This window comes from Sprattus sprattus (genome assembly GCF_963457725.1).
Source record: "Sprattus sprattus genome assembly, chromosome: 17".
In the NCBI taxonomy this organism is placed as follows: Eukaryota; Metazoa; Chordata; class Actinopteri; order Clupeiformes; family Clupeidae; genus Sprattus; species Sprattus sprattus.
The window spans coordinates 25,458,439-25,476,876 of NC_137915.1; the positions used below are offsets into that span (position 1 = coordinate 25,458,439).

At 44.9% G+C, this 18,438-nt stretch overlaps 1 protein-coding gene across 1 annotated transcript; it reads left to right on the plus strand.

The window, feature by feature from the left end:
* The first annotated feature begins 357 nt into the window (after nucleotides 1–357).
* Nucleotides 358–15,884, plus strand: pld1b (phospholipase D1b). Its single transcript, XM_080854672.1, has 25 exons — nucleotides 358–510; nucleotides 699–865; nucleotides 1,162–1,304; nucleotides 1,561–1,672; nucleotides 1,775–1,840; nucleotides 1,922–1,980; nucleotides 2,162–2,254; nucleotides 2,653–2,805; nucleotides 3,061–3,210; nucleotides 3,681–3,764; nucleotides 4,835–4,916; nucleotides 5,056–5,166; nucleotides 5,860–6,045; nucleotides 6,770–6,959; nucleotides 9,353–9,481; nucleotides 9,610–9,728; nucleotides 9,950–10,063; nucleotides 10,446–10,556; nucleotides 10,717–10,805; nucleotides 11,426–11,539; nucleotides 11,948–11,997; nucleotides 13,110–13,244; nucleotides 14,114–14,267; nucleotides 15,277–15,394; nucleotides 15,623–15,884. The coding sequence occupies exons 1-25, from the start codon at nucleotides 366–368 to the stop codon at nucleotides 15,845–15,847; spliced, it is 3,099 nt and encodes a 1,032-aa protein (XP_080710798.1). The 5' UTR covers nucleotides 358–365; the 3' UTR covers nucleotides 15,848–15,884.
* Nucleotides 15,885–18,438: the final 2,554 nt, after the last annotated feature.

An 18,438-nucleotide genomic window follows, 5' to 3' on the forward strand; every position in this document is an offset into this window, starting at 1 on the left:
CCCTCCCCCCATTGCTATCATTTGCTGAGAAAATGCTATATGAAGATGTATCTTTTTTTTAATCTGAATTCAACTGCACAGCAGTTAGACTCCAAACCACTGTATATCTGTGAACTACCCAAAGATTGATTTGCTGGCTGCCTACAAACACCCTAATTCCGCACACAAGTCTATCTTTTGGGACAGTTCCAAACTCCGGAGGTTCACTGTGAAAGTGTACATTTCCAAGAGTTTCTGTTTGATATTTATGTCAACTGTAACGTATAGTATATGTGCTGCGCCCAGCACCGACTGTCCCATAGCACTCCCTGCCCTGTCTGCGTGTGTCTCCAGGAGAGCCCTGGCCAGCAGGCTGAGTGTTAGCCATGCTGCGACAGCCCCAGGCCACGAACAGCACACTGCATCTGGTGGCTTCGGACATGACCGACATCATGGAGAAGCTGGACACGCGAGAGCTTGACATCGGATATGCGGAGGAAGAGTTTGACGGGAAAAATGCCAACAATCCAGGTGGGTAAAGATGCGAGGAGCACTTTTGAAAGGTTATGGTCCAGAAATGACAAGCCAAAGGAAGATTGCTCTCTGGTAAATGACTTTCATGACTTAACTGGGTGATTGACATCGGTGGAGTAAATGATTCCAGCTGAATTAATTAATAACCGGCTGTTTAACCCTTTGCGTTGTGGTTGTGTCGGCAGAGATCCGCATCCCCTTCTCTAACGTCCACAAGACTACGGGCTTCAAGGAGCCGGAGGCGCGGGTGTTCCTGGCGACCCTCGCCATCACCGCCAAAATCCTGGAGGTGGAGCGCCCCAGGCTTGCCCAGGACCGCTTTAATATCACCACCCAGAGGAGTGTGTCAAAGGTCAGAGTTCAATGTTGCCCTTTGCTCCACATCATCAGTGTAATCAAGACGTGTTGATGTGGGGGTGGGGGATTAGACTTAGGTCTGTGCCACATTGTGGTCTGAATGGGTTGTGTTTAGGCCAAAGCCAGCCTTAATTCATGTCTGGGAGAGTAGCCCATTGGGGTATGTATGTGTTCTCAGTGGAAAGCTGAATGCTTTCACGTTTTATTGATAATACTGCTATGAACTAAAATAGAATAAATGGTGGGTATGTTTCTAGATACAAACCCCATAATGTTTCATTCCACCTCCAGGTGCTCCCTGCTGTGTTCAAGATCGAGATGAAACACGGGAACTTCACCTGGCTGGTGAAGAGGAAGGAGAAGCACTTCATGGAGCTTCACCGGGAGCTGCGCACCTACAAGACCTTCCTGAGGATCCCACTGCCCACTCGCAGGTGAGCTGCCCCTCCATCTTTCATGAACAGTGGAGGTCTGGGCTCATCTGTGTTCATCACTCTATCCCTAGTGTCTGTAGTCCTTCTGTACTTCTGTCCTTGGCTAACTCTTAACTTCCTCTTCTTTTCACTCGCTAATAACTACTGATCTCTGTCAGATATATATATATATTTTTAGTTATTGTAGCCCTTCTTTAGTGGCAATTTCCTGTTGACAAACTCAACCAGCATAAGTATTTTGAATCATCTGCCACAGTCACACAGAACGCCGGCATACTATTAGCAGGACCTTGGCAGGCGAGATGCCCAGTTTGCCTCGAGGGGGCGGGGAGGACCTGGCCAGGGAGGAGCAGGTGTCGAGTAGAAGGGTCAGTCTCTCTCCTCATTGGCTTTTGCCCATGTCAATCATCTTGAAAGTAATCAAGTTAAAGCAAATCAAAACTGGGTATTTTTTTGTTGCCCTCTTTCAGAAACAACTAGAAGATTACTTGAATAAGCTGCTGAAAATGCCAATGTACAGGAGCTACCACGCTACAGTAAGATGTTTGAATGTGTTTTATAATCAGTTATCAGCATCATCAAGATTATCTGTAATTTATTTTTATTTCTCCTTGTAGACGGAGTTCATTGATGTGAGTCAGTTGTCCTTCATTCATGATTTGGGACCAAAAGGCTTGTAAGAAATCTCTTTAATGGATAAATATATTTTATTTTTGAGAAAAACAAATCAAGTTTGTTACTCTGTTTGATTCTTTTCTTAAGGCAGCTTCATGAAAAATATAAAGTGAAGATTTCTGCCTTAAGGTCATTCACAGATCTCCCACACGCAGCTGAACTCTGCCATCTTGTTTCTTCAGGGAGGGCTTTGTTAACAAGCGGTCTGGTGGTCAACGGATCCCAGGGCTCAACTGTTGTGGTCACAGTAAAATCTGCTACCGCTGGTCCAAGCGGTAAGAAATAGCAACGCCTGTGTTTGCATTTGCCTTCCGTCCAGAAACGGCTACTTTAAGTCCAGAGCTGTATGCTGCATGTCTTTACAATCATCATGAATGTGTACCTTTACAGCTTGATGATGTGTCCACTTGACATGTTGTGTACATCGTAAACGTTTGTGTACAAATGTTTAAACCCTCCAGTAATCTTGGGCCTTCTCCCAGGCGACTTTAGCTGTGGGGAAAAGCACTTTAACTCTCAACAGCTGCCTTTGCAGCCCAGCCGACCGGTTGTTGTGCTGCTAGCGCGTGCTGCTAATGCTAGTATTTCCTGCAGTGTGCTGGCAGCTGTTTCTGTGCAGCATGAGAATGTTTTTCCTCTCTGCGGGCTGATGTTTGGTTGGGCTCTCCTGCAGGTGGCTGGTTGTGAAAGACTCATTTCTGCTGTACATGAAGCCAGACTCCGGGGTCATCTCCTTTGTCATGCTGATCGACAGAGAGTTCTCCATCAAAATGGACTCCAAAGACACAGAGACTAAGCACGGGTTGCGCATCGACAGTCTGAACAGGTCAGCTGCAAGCTCTTCTGCTTCTGTGTGCTTTGCCTGTTTGTCTACATACCATCAGAATCATTGAGCAACAGGCTCGCCTCCCATCATGCCCTCTAAAGGTGTGGTGTAAGGTGTAACGACCACACTCCTAGTCGTGTTTGATGATCGAAACTCAAATAACTAATGATTAAATCGGTTCCGCTAGCAAAAAGGTAAACCTTGAACAGAAGTGCTCACCCCCAACCCTCTCTCTGTTGACACTGCCCCCTGCAGGTCGTTGGTGCTGAAGTGCAACAGCTACCGCCAGGCCCGCTGGTGGGGGCAAGCCATCGATGACTTTGTGCGTAAGTACGGCAGCGCCTTCCTTGTCGGCCACCGGTTTGGCTCCTTCGCCACGGAGCAGGAGGACATCATGGCCAAGTGGTGAGTGCCCACTGCCTCTCGTCCCTCCATCCCTCCCTCCCTTCCTCCCTACCTGCCTTTACCCCCCTCCAGATCTCTCCAGTTCACCCTCACCAGGCTCCACCAGCCACCCGTAGCGTAGGTGCCAAGGGCTGGGCATCATCGGCGTCCTCGGGTGTCCCCGGCGGGAGCCTAGTTTCGGTGGAGTAACCTGAGAGAGAACACACGCTGGGGGAAAAGTGAAACGCTAGCTTTGATCTTCCCCATGACCCTGTGGAGGAATGTGATAGTGTCTTCGTGAGGGAGACTGTCTCTGTGCTCTTCAGATGGGTTCTGAAGGGCCTGCTGCATTTTTACGGGCTTATCTGTGAATGTTTCTCCTCTGGGAATGCTGGCATGACAATGGCAGTCCACATTTCATAATAACAAAAAACTGAAATATATCGTGTACAAATTGAGGTGTAAAATGTTTCCTTTCTGCTTTTTTACAGGTATGTCAATGGAAAGACCTACATGGAGGATGTGGCCAATGCGCTGGAGGAAGCGAGAGAAGAGATCTTCATCACTGACTGGTGGTTAGTATGCAGAGCAACTCTGTTCTAGAAAGGTCTGAAGAAATGTTGTCTGTGTCCTCGTGGCACTTGCCATTACAATTGCCACTAGGATGCTGAGTGACTCTGCAAACCTTTTCAAGACCTTGCTGAATCGACTGCGCAGTAATTTGACACTCAGTCAAAAGCAGCAGCTGAAAAGGGGCACCAGCAATGATTAAATCTCTCAGCACAAATCTGGGCTTTGTTTCCCCCCTTTGTTTTGATGGAAAACAATCAGTAACCAAGTCCAACCTTAAGCAAGCATTCTCAGCATGCTCTCCAGGACAGAGAGAGTGGGAGAGAGAGAGAGAGAGAGAGAGAGAGAGAGAGAGAGACTGGGCAGGAAAAGAGTGGTTCAGTTAAGCGTGAAAGACATGCAAACCAGGAAGGGAAACACAAAAGGGGGAAAATGATTTGGTTGGCTTCATGTGGTCCACATTATCTGAAGCAAGCGAATCTGGGCTGAAAGATGGAAACTTCTAGAAAGGAAATGGAAACAGAGGACAGAAAAAGTACTCCATTGCTAATTTGTTTTTGTGCGTCATGGTATTAGTGTGATAATGTTAGTGTGATGCCTCAATGCCCCACGATGACTGGCACTAGGACAGTCAGACTGTCAATCCTTTCTGTTGGCTGTGCCCTCTTTTCTGTGCTATGTGTGTTTCAGTAATATTTTATACTTTGCAATATCCCCTAGACAGGCACACATTAGCCATTCATGTAATTAGGCTAAAACAGGTTAGAGGTATGAATACAGACTTGAGAAAATAGGGAACTGCCGTGTGTGTGTGTGTGTGTGTGTGTGTGTGTGTGTGTGTGTGTGTGTGTATGTGTGTGCTGCTGTTACACATAGTTGCATGCATACATGAACATATAGTATATTTGTTTTTCTTGTCTCTGTGTGGGTGCGATTGGTGCACTTTGTGCGGTTCATATCACCCCCACCCAGCAACTGTCAAACTGGGCAAGGCAACAGGAAAGTATAAATTATAAATATCCTTCTGCCAATGACTGAACAGATTTATTGTTGACACGTGTTCGTCCCCATGCAGGCTCAGCCCTGAGATCTTCCTGAAGAGGCCTGTCGTCGAGGGCAACTTCTGGCGTCTGGATTGCATTTTGAAACGCAGAGCGGTGAGTTAATCTCTTGTCAGTTATTTGTTGCATTTATACCCCTGATACGGTGTGTGTGTGTGTGTGTGTTTGTCTCCACTGCTGTTACATATCTGAATGGTGTGTAGGAGTCACTGATAGTTGTCTTATGGTTGTGCAGCAACAAGGCGTGAAGATCTTTGTGATGCTGTACAAAGAGGTGGAGATGGCCTTGGGGATCAACAGTGAATACAGCAAAAGGACACTCCTGCACCTCCATCCTAATATTAAGGTACAGGGCTGACTGAAACCCATAGATGTCACCCTAATATTAAGGTACAGGTCCGACTAAAACCCATAGACTTCACCCTAATATTAAGGTACAGGTCCGACTGAAACCACACGAAGACTTCACCCTAATATTAAGGTTCCGGGCCGACTGAAACCCATAGACTAAACCCTAATATTAAAGTACAGGTCCAGACTTAACCAATAGACTGCAACCTAATATTAAGGTACAGGTCCGACTGAAACCCATACACTGCACTGGAATGCTTGGAATGAGGCTTTGGAACAGCGGTGACACTCAGAGAGACAGAGCTCAAGATTTGACACATTCATTCCTGTCTGTGTCATTCCTCGTCAGATTTTCTACGCCCTCAAAATCGGCAATCAGCAGCCATCTGTCAAACGTATAGACATAGTCTTATAGCCATCTGTCACTGGAAGAGAGTATGAAGGTTCACACACATGCTCCTTCACATGCGTACACACAAATGACATGTATGTGAAGAGAAAGACAACAGATTGAAATGAAAAAGGGTGAGGGAGAAAGAGAGAGACATAGTTAGGTCTATTTGTAAAATTGTTTGTTTGACACTTTTAGCATTTTCATATCTGCCTGTGTCACAACAGACTACTACTGCAACTACTGTTCTATGTCACATCTCTGATCTGTGACCTGTCAACATGTCAATGCGTGTAGGTGATGAGGCACCCGGACCACGTGTCCTCCTCTGTTTACCTGTGGGCTCACCATGAGAAGATTGTGGTCATTGACCAGTCCGTGGCTTTCGTGGGAGGCATTGACCTGGCGTACGGGCGCTGGGACGACCGTGAGCACCGCCTGACTGACGTCGGGAGCGTCACCCGAGCTCTGCAGACCACAGAGGTGGGCAGAAGAGACCACACATTCCTTCCTCCGTTGCATTCCTTTTTTGTGTGTTTGTCACCTCTGAACACATCCCAACGTTGCTGCCTGTCGCAAGGCCTCACTCTTGTCTAGATACACAGGTACTGGAAGGGCACAGAATATGAAAGCTAAAGTATCATTGTTTCCTCAGGTTGTCCCACAGCCAAAAAGGTCTTTGTATTCTGACCATTTGGCTCCCATTTCAGTGCTGTGGCTGCAGGTTTAGAATATCATATTAAAGTAACACTATGCAACAATTTGACACTTTTTGAGGTATGGTTTTATAGGGAACTAGTTTTGGTACCATCCTTAAATTAATTTTGGTAGCATATATGGTCATGTGAAGGACCTAACAATGTCTCTGGATGGCTAGTGTCTTTCTCACTAGCCATCCAGGATATGCCTTATGTTGTTCTGTGTTCCTGGTTGGAATACCCTGCGCAAATGGAAGAAATGCTTTCACACGCATGACATTGCCAGCTATACTGCCAAAAGACACCAGTTAGTGTGTTGGCAAGCTTCTATCAATGTCAGCTGGGCTGTTGGTGGTGTTTGCAAGGTGTTTTCATGCCTTTTAGGAAGTTAGCTTGCTAGTTTTGGAACAGAACTCCTTTTTGCTGCTTTAAGAAAAACAAACGTCTCCCAATAGTTGTTGTCCCAATTTTTTTCTCACATATGTACTGTCCTCTTGTCTGTTGAACAGGTGGGAACAGAGGCCTCTCCCTCCATGGCCTCCAACGGTAAGGGTGTCCAGGCGGCCGACTCTTTGGACCAGCCCAAGCTGAAGGGCCAGGGCCGGGGGAAGAGAACCCGCTTCAGCATCAGACGCCACCTGCATAAGCGTGGCATGTCCCACGCAGACAGCGTCAGCAGCGTGGAAAGCTCAGAGGAAAGTGAGTCCAAACACACGTCCCCTCTCACCTACAGACCAGTGGAGCATCTCAGATCATCTGTTTATGTGTACTGACATGTCAAAGGGCCGGTCAGTGTGAAAGATGACCCATTAGACACCCTGGATGTGGGTGTTGGGGTAAATGTCATTCTATATACTATATTCTATAGAACATTGATTGATCTGCTGGTCAAATGCACCCAGTGGAAAGTTTTGGAGTGGAAGGAAGGGTAGTGGGGCTTACTGTGAGTGTAAAGGGAGCAGCTTCGGACTAACACAACTAAACCACATGCCTTACAGAATGTCCTTCCTTGTGCTTTTTTTCATTGCTTAATCTGTTTGTTAACAACAATGCCTTTCTGTCACTAACAACACCATGCAGGACTAACCCGCTCCGAGGTCAGAATGCTAAACCGTAGGTCACATGCATCTTTGGCAGACTTTTGTAATACCTATGTGACCCTGTGAGAGGTCATGAGATGGGTTGTTTTTAATAAGTTTGGGCTGGAGAGATGTTGATAACTGCGGTGACACAACCTGAGTAGCTTATTATGTATAATATCGATTGAGGTCTTAGGACCAGAGTCCTCTTTTAACGTCTCAACCAAGATGTTAACTCTCTTTTAAGGATCTATTGATTCCTGTGCTTCCACAGAAGTAGTGAATTATTGATATAGAGTGGTCATTGGTCGATAGTGCAACCCACCCAATACATACGATCCTCTGTCATCATATCCATCGTTATCTCGGCACAAGCTTGTCCTTGCTGTTTGTAGATTAAACCCCCATTTCCTGACCTTGTGTGTCAGTAAAGCCAGTCATCATAAGAAGCCAACATTATAGTTCTTGAAGATGAGTTCCATGGGTGCTAGCTGTGGGGTGTAAACAGCTGACGTCTCTCATAGGTTGGTCTAACAGCATATCCAGCCAACACAATTTGATCCCAGGTAGATGGGTGGAGTTAAAGGTGACCACACACCCTGGTCTGTCACAGTCGGGTGAGTGGGGCTCAGGATTGGCTGAGGGGAGGGCACTGTCTGCCCAAGCTTCTGAGCATGCTCCATTAGGTCAAAAACACTTGTATGGCGTATTTGTGTCTCTGCACAAACAAAAGTGTCTTTGAATAATGGTGGTTTCCCTTTGCGTGGCCTTCTTTGCTGTGCTTTGCTCACTCTTGTTCTGGGTATGAATGAATGAAGAGGAGGGGCAGCATTTCAGGGGCAGCATGTGGTTCTCAGCCTTGCTCGGGTTCAGTTAAGATGTGTGTGTGTGTGACTGTGTGTGTGTGTGTGTGTGTGTGTGACTGTGTGTGTGTGGCTGTGTGTGTAACTTTGCATCTACTCTTTTTTTCAAGTTTTATAGTGTGTGTGTGCGTGTTTGTGCGTGTGTGTGTGTGTGTGTGTGTGTGTGTGTGTGTGACTGTGTGTGTGTGACTGTGTGCATCTACACTTTTTTCCAAGTTTTATAAATGCAAATTCAACTTTAATGACTATTTATTATGTTTATATTAAACTAATGCGAATACATTGGATTAATTTTTGCCTGGACAGGAGCACACCAAGAGCTTAGTAGAGAACCACTGTTTTAACACATTGTCAAAGGGAGGCCTATTTTTGGAGCACCACTGTGTGTGTGTGTGTGTGTGTGTGTGTGTGTGTGTGTGTGTGTGTTCTGTGTTTCTCATCCACTTGACAAATTAAGAGTTTTAACAGGAATGACAACAATATTATTACTGTTGTTATTGTCAAAGGCAGCCCTGAAATACTGCGCTCACCCCAGGTTTGGCTCCAGGAATAGTCCACTACTTCCAGCTAGAGTCCTCAAGGGGCACTAGACACAACAGGGAGCACATGCTTGTTGTACTTTTCCCTTGCACTCCCAAACTGCACCCTGTGATTGCACCCGGAGATTGCCCCCTGTGGTTGCCCCCTGGCCACTGAGGTCGGCAGCGTTGCTTTGCATGCTAGATCCCCATGGCTGGCCTGAAGGGGTGGGATGGAGACGACCAGGGATATGAAGCAGGTCACTACTAGAGATATAACGATGGAAACTAGTAATTGGATCTGAGATTGGCCAAATCGTTTTCTAATTTTAGTTTGAAATGGATGATTTTAGCTAAATCAATCTTTTCGAAAAGAACAAAAATGTCCTCAGTGCTATTTTTAAAGGAGTTAATGGCGAATGATACTCTCCCTCCCTCCACCTTCTGAAGGTCATGTTCAGTGACTTTAATCTGTGCTATCCCAAACTGTGCCATGGAGCTTTTCCCCTGAAAAGCTGGTCTTAATCATGTTTTGATTTCTGGCCTCAGTGTTTGCCAGTTGGGCTGCCTGGGGGGGTCTGGGTCCATTGTTCAGGCCGTGACCGTGTCCTGTGTGCCTGTTCTTTCCACAGCGGCAGAGTCTTCCCAGAACACACAGGCTGATGTTGTGGGGCTTCTTGGTAATACCCGCTTCTGGCATGGAAAGGACTACTGTAACTTTGTCCACAAGGACTGGATCCAACTCGACAAGCCATTTGATGGTGAGCAGCGTCCAATATGTGCAATGGTTTACGTTAGTTTCTTTGTTAAAAATCATCATTAGTGGATTGAACAAAAAATGGGAATAAGTGCTCTGCTGGAAATATAATGTAAGTGCTTTTGCCTACAGACTTCATTGACAGGCACTCAACTCCCAGAATGCCTTGGCATGACATTTCCTCAGTGGTTCATGGGAGAGCAGCCAGGGATGTTGCCAGACACTTCATCCAGCGCTGGAACTTCACTAAGGTGAGGGACGCTGAGGCGAAAATAAATGTTTCCACTGCATATTTCTCTAACTAGACCCTGCAGCAACTCTAATGTTCCTATTCTGAGTTATATAAATAGCTATTACTCCAATAGTCCTTGAGAGGTTGTATTTCATGGCACTCTTACAATTTTGGTCTTTAAAAGGAGAGTACCATTTTGGGAGTTGTTTGGCAACAAGCTGTCTGTATTGTGTTCTCCAGATTATGAAGCCTAAGTACAGATCTCAGTCTTACCCATATCTGCTACCTAAATCTCACACCACTGCTGGTGAGATCAGATACCACGTTCCCAACTGCACCAAGGTGAAAGTACAGGTAAGGCACTTCCAGAAACGCTAATTTTCATTTATGGCTCATCAACAAATAAAACGTATTCAATTCAGGGATTATGACATGGCTAACACACAACCACGCACACACAACGCTAAAGTGTTAACTGGCGCCATAAACAACTTCGGTTGTTGGCACAATCTTGAAAACCTAATCGCGTGTGCTACATGTAATTCAAATTTGATAGAGTATTCAACAACCGTTGTCGCTTACAAAGTGTATAAGAAATGTCAGACTACCCATTGTTGGCTGACGATGTGGAGCTGAGACTGAATTGAAGAAGGCAAGGAGGCACCCCTGCAATGTATTTGGTGACCGCTAACACTACCTGTCCAAAGTCTTAAATCCTTTAACTCTCTTGTTTCAGGTTTTGCGATCGGCTAGTGATTGGTCTGCTGGTATTAAGTACCATGAGGAGTCCATCCACAATGCCTATGTCCACGCCATCCAGAACAGCAAGCACTATATCTACATCGAGGTACCCACCATACTTAAAGCCCATCACTAATCAGTGTTACACTTCCTTCTGTGCTTTCTGCACTACGACTTGGAAGCGGTGCCATACATGCTAGCGAGACAAGCGTAACACTGTGGGTATGGTAAACATACTAAACATTTACTTTGTTTTGCTGTGTTAGAATCAGTTCTTTATAAGCTGTGCAGACGGCAGGCACGTGTACAACAAGATTGGAGATGCCATCGCTGAGAGAATCATCAAAGCTTACAAGTGAGCCCCTATCTTCTCTCTCTGCATATATACCTCATGAGATGCCTTCCTTATTCTAATGAAGGCCCCTGGTGTGCTGCCACCCTACTGTTGACACGGAGGGTAAATAACATGGTTATTAGTTCCATCGTTCTGCACTGTAATTGAATTTCACTGGCAGGCTTTAATAGAAGTCAGGAACTCTTCATTGGGACATGCTAAGTATACTGCTTATAATTCAATAGACAACCTATATTTGTACACACACACACACTTCACCCCAACACACAAACACACACCATGCAGCACATGTTGGCCGGTTAACCACCACCATATGTGGAGGAGCTCCAGATGGCATGGGCTGTTTTCTTTAGAATTCCTTGCTTTTTAAGGTTGATGTGTGGTTGTTTTATTTTATTTGGTGGAGAAAACTAATCTGCTCCAGCCCCAGTGTAATGAAAACACAGAGATGTTTTTATATCCCCATTATTGCCCTCTCAACATTTTTCTTTCTCGTTTCTTTCTTGCTCTCCATCTTTCTATCATGGCCATTTCTCTTCTCTGGCTTTTTCATCTATCTTGGATTCTTCCTTCCTTTCTTTCTCTCTCTTTCTCTCTCGCTCTCTGTTTGTGGCAAACAGGGAGAATAAGAAGTACCGTGTCTATGTGGTGACCCCTCTTCTGCCTGGATTTGAGGGAGACATCAACACAGGCGGTGGCAATGCCATCCAGGCTGTCATGCACTTCAATTACAGGTGAGCTTGACACCTTGGTTGCTGAAGGCTGAATGGCGGGGAAGTAACTCGCGGTGAAATCAGAGATTATTCATTTCAAGCCAAACCCCCTTCAGGAAGCTTCGACCACTGAAACAGAGGAAATTGCATTATAGAGCTGAGATACAGATGTATGAGATAGGGGGATAGAAGCCGTAATCATCCCAAAATAGGCAGGGTTATTAAAGGTCAGTATTCTGACTCTATTTTAATTGTGTGGTTTCAGATCTGTATTTATCCTGTCCAGTTAGATTCATTCATACATTGTTTAACCTGGACACGTGTGTGTCTGTGTGTGTCTGTGTGTGACAAATCCATCTTTCAGTTTAATGTCAAACACACACAAAGAATTCAAGTTTGTCATCCCTTGTTTTTGTTTGTCTCTTTCAGAACGATGAACCGAGGCGACTGCTCAATCATCTCCCAGCTGAGACAAGAGAGTGAGTGAGCCGCACGTGTTTGGCCAAACCCTTTCATGGCCTGGGCGGTTTTGTTTACGCGTACGCTCGAAACTCTCCCTGTGCTTATTTGTGGTTCCTGTGGCTCACCCTCAAGCATTAAGGACTCACGAAACGTCCGCCCTGATCTAAGGCCAGCTGTTGACGTTAATGACACGAGGGATAGAGCCTCTACCTCAAGTCAACACACTGAGGCCTCTGATTTGAGTTCAGTTTCAACCTCACAGGAAACACTCTCTGCCCACGTAACTAGCGGAGTAGGAGCGCTGAAACAGGACACACTGGTTTGGTAACCTTTCACCGCTGGTCGTAAAAACCCTCATGGGGTTACCAGTAAGAGAAAAAAACGGTAGACGGCATTATCAGTATCAATACACAGGCTGTTACAGGCTACTTGTGAATACATGCAAAGCCGGTTAGATGCCCGTTTCCACATTTACACCACTGAGAAAGGCCTGGGTTGCCTCAAAATGCAATGTCTTTTAGTTATCCCTTCATTCTTAAAATGGCCCATACAGCAGGTCATTGACTGTTATCTTTCTCACACGTACACACACGTACACATGCGCGCACGTACACACACACACTTGTTGATTAGAAAGACGCTAGTTCACATGTTGCTGAGGGACTTGAAACAGACCTTTGTGAACCCGAGGCAGCGCTTCAGAGTGAAGTTTCTGTGGCCATGTGAATTATCCAGCAGCCCCAAGGTGTTGCCTTGCAGAGTCACTGGGTCTGGAGCAGAGCAGAGCAGTGCAGAGCGGCCCACATACTCACCTCATTGGGTGGATACAGTGACCTCTGATGCATCCCCTCGCACTCGTCCACTAGGGACAGCTCGCCGATTCATTACATTCAGGGAGCAAATAGAAGGATAGTATACAGTATACGGAGAGGTACACTCAATACTCCCAGGAAGGCTCAAGTTTGTTTGTTAGCACGTGAAGAAGGCCACTGGTTTCCATGGATGCATAAACAAGTTTGTTTGTGGTTGCTATTTGCTGTTGATTCTATGTGTAAACTGAAACAGAAATAGACGGTTTCGTTTCTCTTTTTTTTAATTCTTTTTCTGTGTCTGTCTTTCATCTCTGCAGTGGGGGATCAGTGGATGAACCACATCTCATTCGGGGGACTGAGGACCCACGCAGAACTGGAGGGCCGACTGATGACTGAACTCATCTATGTTCACAGTAAAATGCTGATCGCTGATGATAACACTGTCATCATTGGTGAGAGATTACAGGAGTGCTTAGTCATTCTGCCCCACACACAGGCTTTGGTTTCAGTCATATTTGTTCATACATATCACAGACTTTGGCACAGCTTTACCAACCATTTAGTGGTTTAGCTGACAAACCTCAGATGTAGGTCGATGTAACCTGGGTTGTCTTTTCCATACGCATCTCTCTCTACTGGGCTACACCCCTAACCTGATCCAGTATAGGTTCTGTTCATGATAAAGTGTTTGACCTCTTACCTGTAAGTCATGGATTTCCTGGCTCATCACATGACTCTCTGAAGACTTTATGAGACAAAGAATATGTCACAGAGCACGTTGGCCCCTAATGATAGGGTATGTGGTGTGCCTTGTGTAGGCAAATAGTGTGATAAACAAACATAACTTTTGTGTTAACACAGTTGTCCAGTGTTACTAGGCAATGAGCAAAAAGTATTTTTCTGTTCAACAAAAATAGAATAGAATAGAATAGAGCATAGCAGACTGAGCATCTAAAACTGTCGACGAGGACTGTTTAGTTATATGGTGTAACTAGTTCACCATGACTGGTCTTGTTAGATTTTGGAAACCTAAATTTGATCTGTAGCACAGTTAACAGACAAAGCCCATAATTCTGCCATGTGAAAGACGCCTCATGACCACAGAACTCTGCAATGAAACATAGCACATAGACTTAAAACAACCCTATGACGCCCTCTGCTGTCCTGCTGAAAATATTGCATCTGTTAGAGTGTAGTATTCTACAACAGCCATACAGACAGCTCTCACCCTAGGCAGTGGCTCAGAGAGCCATGTCAGGTTTTTTTTTTTTTTTTTTACAAGGGTCTGTTCTTTATTGTTCCTTTCCTCCTGTCTAATCAGGCTCGGCCAACATCAATGACCGGAGCATGCTGGGAAAGAGGGACAGCGAGGTGGCGGTCATCTATGAGGACACAGAAACAGTGACGTCAGTGATGGATGGAGAGGAGTACCAGGCTGGGCCCTTTGGACTGAGCCTCAGACTGGAGTGCTTCAGGTGCCGTAACCATAGAGGGAGATGCATTCATTTACACATAACCATAGAGGGAGATTCATTCATTTACACATAACCATAGAGGGAGATTCATTCATTTACACATAACCATAGAGGGAGATTCATTCATTTACACATAACCATAGAGGGAGATTCATTCATTTACACATAACCATAGAGGGAGATTCATTCATTTACACATAACCATAGAGGGAGATTCATTCATTTACACATAACCATAGAGGGAGATTCATTCATTTACACATAACCATAGAGGTAGATTCATTCATTTACACATAACCATAGAGGGAGATTCATTCATTTACACACACATGCTTTAGGTTTCATAACCATAGAGGGAGATTCAATCAATTACACAAGCATGCATCCTGAACGACAAACTTACCTCTACTGGTACACAAAAAAAGCATACAGATTTCTCTCTAATGTATGCAGAATTATAACTTACATAAACTGTGATGTTTAATGTACCTTTTAGTTAGCCTGGCCATTACCAGCCTGTGACTGCATTTCTTTCCGTCAGTCAGTCTGGCCAAACCTCGTGCATTGTTGTTTCCGAGATGGGCGGGTGCTTAGCTTGAGGTTTAAAATCATTGGAGTTCCCTTAACCAATTAGCAACGTTTGGTAAGCATTCGGTAGATTAAACTCTTCCCAAAGCCATTTGGGAGAAGCGCTACGACGTCCTTTCCAATCATAAAACTTACAAGACAATACTCTTGTTCTCCTTTTAATTTTCTGATGTTCTCGAGAGTTGAGACAACTTTTCCGATAGCTTTTCGTGTCTCTTCCTCCAAGGCGAGTTTTGCGTCACAGCTCTGAACTGTTCGCTGATTGGTGCGGTTGGATTTTGAGGCCTGGAGACGATTGTCAACGGGGTTGGGCCAGACTGAGTATGAGCTTGAAATCAATTCTGACGGAAATACGTAGGCTGGTGTCACCAGGCTACCTTTTAGTATCTCACAGTCCAAATGTATCTGTTCTTGTCTGTAGGATGATCCTAGGGGCGAACACAGACAGCAGTATCAATGTGACCGACCCCATCAGTGAGCAGTTCTACAAGGAGGTGTGGATGTCCACCGCAGCACGCAACGCCACCATCTACCAAAGGGCAAGTGCCACTTATTAGTTCACCTAATATTGTTGTGTTTTGTAACAATTAGCTGAACAATTAGCATAAACTTCATTAATGTCACAATGAATATTGAAACACTGTATATTTACATGTTTTATCTTTTTAATGCTGAGCTCCAGCACATTGATATGAAAATTAGTTTTGATCATTGTTCAGTGTATGAATGCAACGTCTCTCTGACTCCTCCTCCTCCTCCTCCTTCAGGTGTTCCGCTGCCTCCCATCCAGCGACGTGCGCAGCATCGCGGAGCTGGAGACCTACCTGGCTGAGCCCGGCCTGGACAAGGAGGATCCGGCGCGGGCCCAGGAGGAGCTGAAAAAGATCCGCGGCTTCCTGGTCCAGTTCCCTCTTCAGTTCCTCAGCGAGCAGAACCTGCTGCCCCCTATGGGTTCCAAAGAGGCCATGGTGCCCATGGAGGTCTGGACCTGAGAGCACCGCAGCTGGGCTCTAGCACCGCAGCTGAGCCCTGGAGCTCAGGGAGTGAAATTAGGGGGGGGGGGGGGGGGATGTGGAGAATGTCATCAAACCATGTAATGACTTTTTTTGCCATTGAATCAAAACTTTGGGTTTGAAGGTTGAATGCGTTGCGTGAGGTCCACCAGCAATGCCGTCCTTCTGTTAAGGACTGTGCTGATGAAGGAGCAGTTGCCTTGATATGACCTTAGTTAGAAAACTAAAGGGAATGAGCTGCCACTCCTAAGCAACAGTTAACACAATGCAAGACAGTTATTCCTTTCTCAACATCTATGTCAGTCTCTCCTATTATCTTTGTTATATTATATTTTTTTTATTCACATATTACATTTGAACACTATGCAATTACAGCAACATTTACACTGCAGTCTACGTTTGTTTTTACACAGTGCATTCTTGGAGTGGAAGGGTATTGACAAAGGAGAGGGTTTCTTACCCCTGTGGGAGTTTTGAATGTCTTAAAAGACAAGATGATACAGTGCTGATATACGACACGATAACACAGAGGCATTAATAAGAATGCCTTGTAAGCATTTAGTTAAAGTGCATGATTAGAAGTAAAGAGGTGCAATAACACAAGTGCCAATTATTATGACCCTAACTTATGCAGTATATCTTCTTTAACATTCCTGAGTTCCATTTGTTTGTTGTTTTTATGTATTTGCCTTGAAACATTTTTATTTAAGGTTAATATCCTACTACTAATCAGGTCTGTAGGTATTCTTGTTGACCAGTTTTGATCCTAATACTGTGAGCTTTCCACAGTGTATTCCGTTTGCCTGTACCTTGACACTTCTAAAGCCGTGGCACAAGGATGCTGTTTGTGACATTCATCAACAGTCATTTGAAGAATGAGTTTGTACAAAAGAAGTTTGTAGAAGTGTGTTCAGAAAAGGGCACTTTTTTCCATGGTGTATTGGAAATGTGGCATGCAGTCTTTGGTAAATCAGCATGGTATGGTGTCAAAGTTCATTTGCCAATTCTCTCAATTTTTCTCTAGTAAAAAAGTGGGTTGGTGGATCTCTGCTGTCTGTACATGAGCTTGCCCTGGATAACAGCATGGCAATCGTCTGTAACTCCCTACTTTTTTGTTAATGTTAATTACTGATAATAATACAGTAATACAGTGTGCTTCAGTCATGCATCACAAAGAGAAGAAATATTACTTTGTGTCAGAGAGGCCTTGTGATGACATTGCCACGCAAACAGTTTTAAGCTATCTCTTCAGAACTGAAATGAAAGTATTTTTCTTATGACTGTTGTATATCTATGGATGTTGTGGGACCATAACACTCTCTTTCTGCACTGTCTCAGTACTTTGTGTCTTGCCTTTCTCTGAAGTATATCTGATATTCATTTCATTTTCATTGCCTTAGATTGTTTTTTTTTTGCACAGAATGTCTAACATGTTGTTGTAAAACCCCAATGAAGATCTTCCTTGATACGCATCGTCCTTGTGCATTGATGCAAAGGTTATGCAAATTATTAAATGCATACGATTTTCGTTTACAATTTGTTAGTTTCTTTTATTCAGCTGTAACTTAATCTGTTGAATCTACTCCTTGTTGCTGGACCAATGTCAGAGGTGTGTGTGTGTGTGTGTGTGTGTGTGTGTGTGTGTGTGTGTGATGTGTGTTTGTGTCATTTAGAGAGAGAAAGAGAGAGTTATTCATACTAGAGTTATTGAATTTGGTTAAATGTTAAATAAGCTTCCATCTGACAGCTGATAAATTGACTGATGTTGGGGCTGATTGGATTTCCTCTTCACCTTAGTTCAGATGTGTTCTTCATCACCACAGAAAGAGCTGCCACCTGTGAAATGACCCATCTCACCACATGTGTGTGTGAGTGTGTGCGTGCGAGCGTGCGTTCGTCACAAAACTACAGAAAGAGAGTGAGAAAGGTGGATAGAGGTCTGAGCATGGCTGGATCGAAGAGATCCCCAAGGACATTTCTAAATACCTCGACAAAAGGTGGAGGGCAAGACTAGAAAAGGGCTTAGCCACAAAGACACCCTTCAGGGTCTGACATTTTGTGTGTGTTTGAGTGTGTTCGGTTGAGTCAAGGGGCATTTGGCTGCAGTGACCGCCTCAGTGCATAAGTCATGAACTCAGCATGACATGCTCCAGCCCTCTGGATCCCACGCCGTGAAACAGGCAGTGAATCTTGCCGTGTTCTGTGGCGTGAGGGGGGGGGGGGGTCTACAGATAGTAACTTGGCCACTAGTAAAACATCTATTCAAGAGATGCACAGAAGCCACCTAAAGCAAGAGTATCAAAGGTTCCTAAAATAAAACCAATAAAAACACAGCAGGCCATTCACCAAAAAACACCTCAGTGTGTCTGTCTGCTTCCTTCAGTTCCTCTTCCTCTCGGGCCTCCTTGTTTGTGAGGCTTAATGAAGTGCCTTCCTTTCTCCTCCTGAGTCCCTGGCCTAATTAATCCAGTGAACATGTGAATCATGCCTGAATATGGGTGACAAATTATGTAACGTGCTGTCCCAGAAGACACTGGAAACCCGATATATCTTGCAGAGTGAAAGACTGG

Excerpts from the sequence above, each read along its gene's own strand:
- pld1b (XM_080854672.1), top strand. The coding sequence starts at position 366 with ATGCTGCGACAGCCCCAGGCCACGAACAGCACACTGCATCTGGTGGCT. Across the intron at positions 1,981-2,161 it reads GATTTGGGACCAAAAGGCTT|GGAGGGCTTTGTTAACAAGC; the intron begins GTAAGAAATCTC and ends TTGTTTCTTCAG. Across the intron at positions 3,211-3,680 it reads GAGGACATCATGGCCAAGTG|GTATGTCAATGGAAAGACCT; the intron begins GTGAGTGCCCAC and ends GCTTTTTTACAG.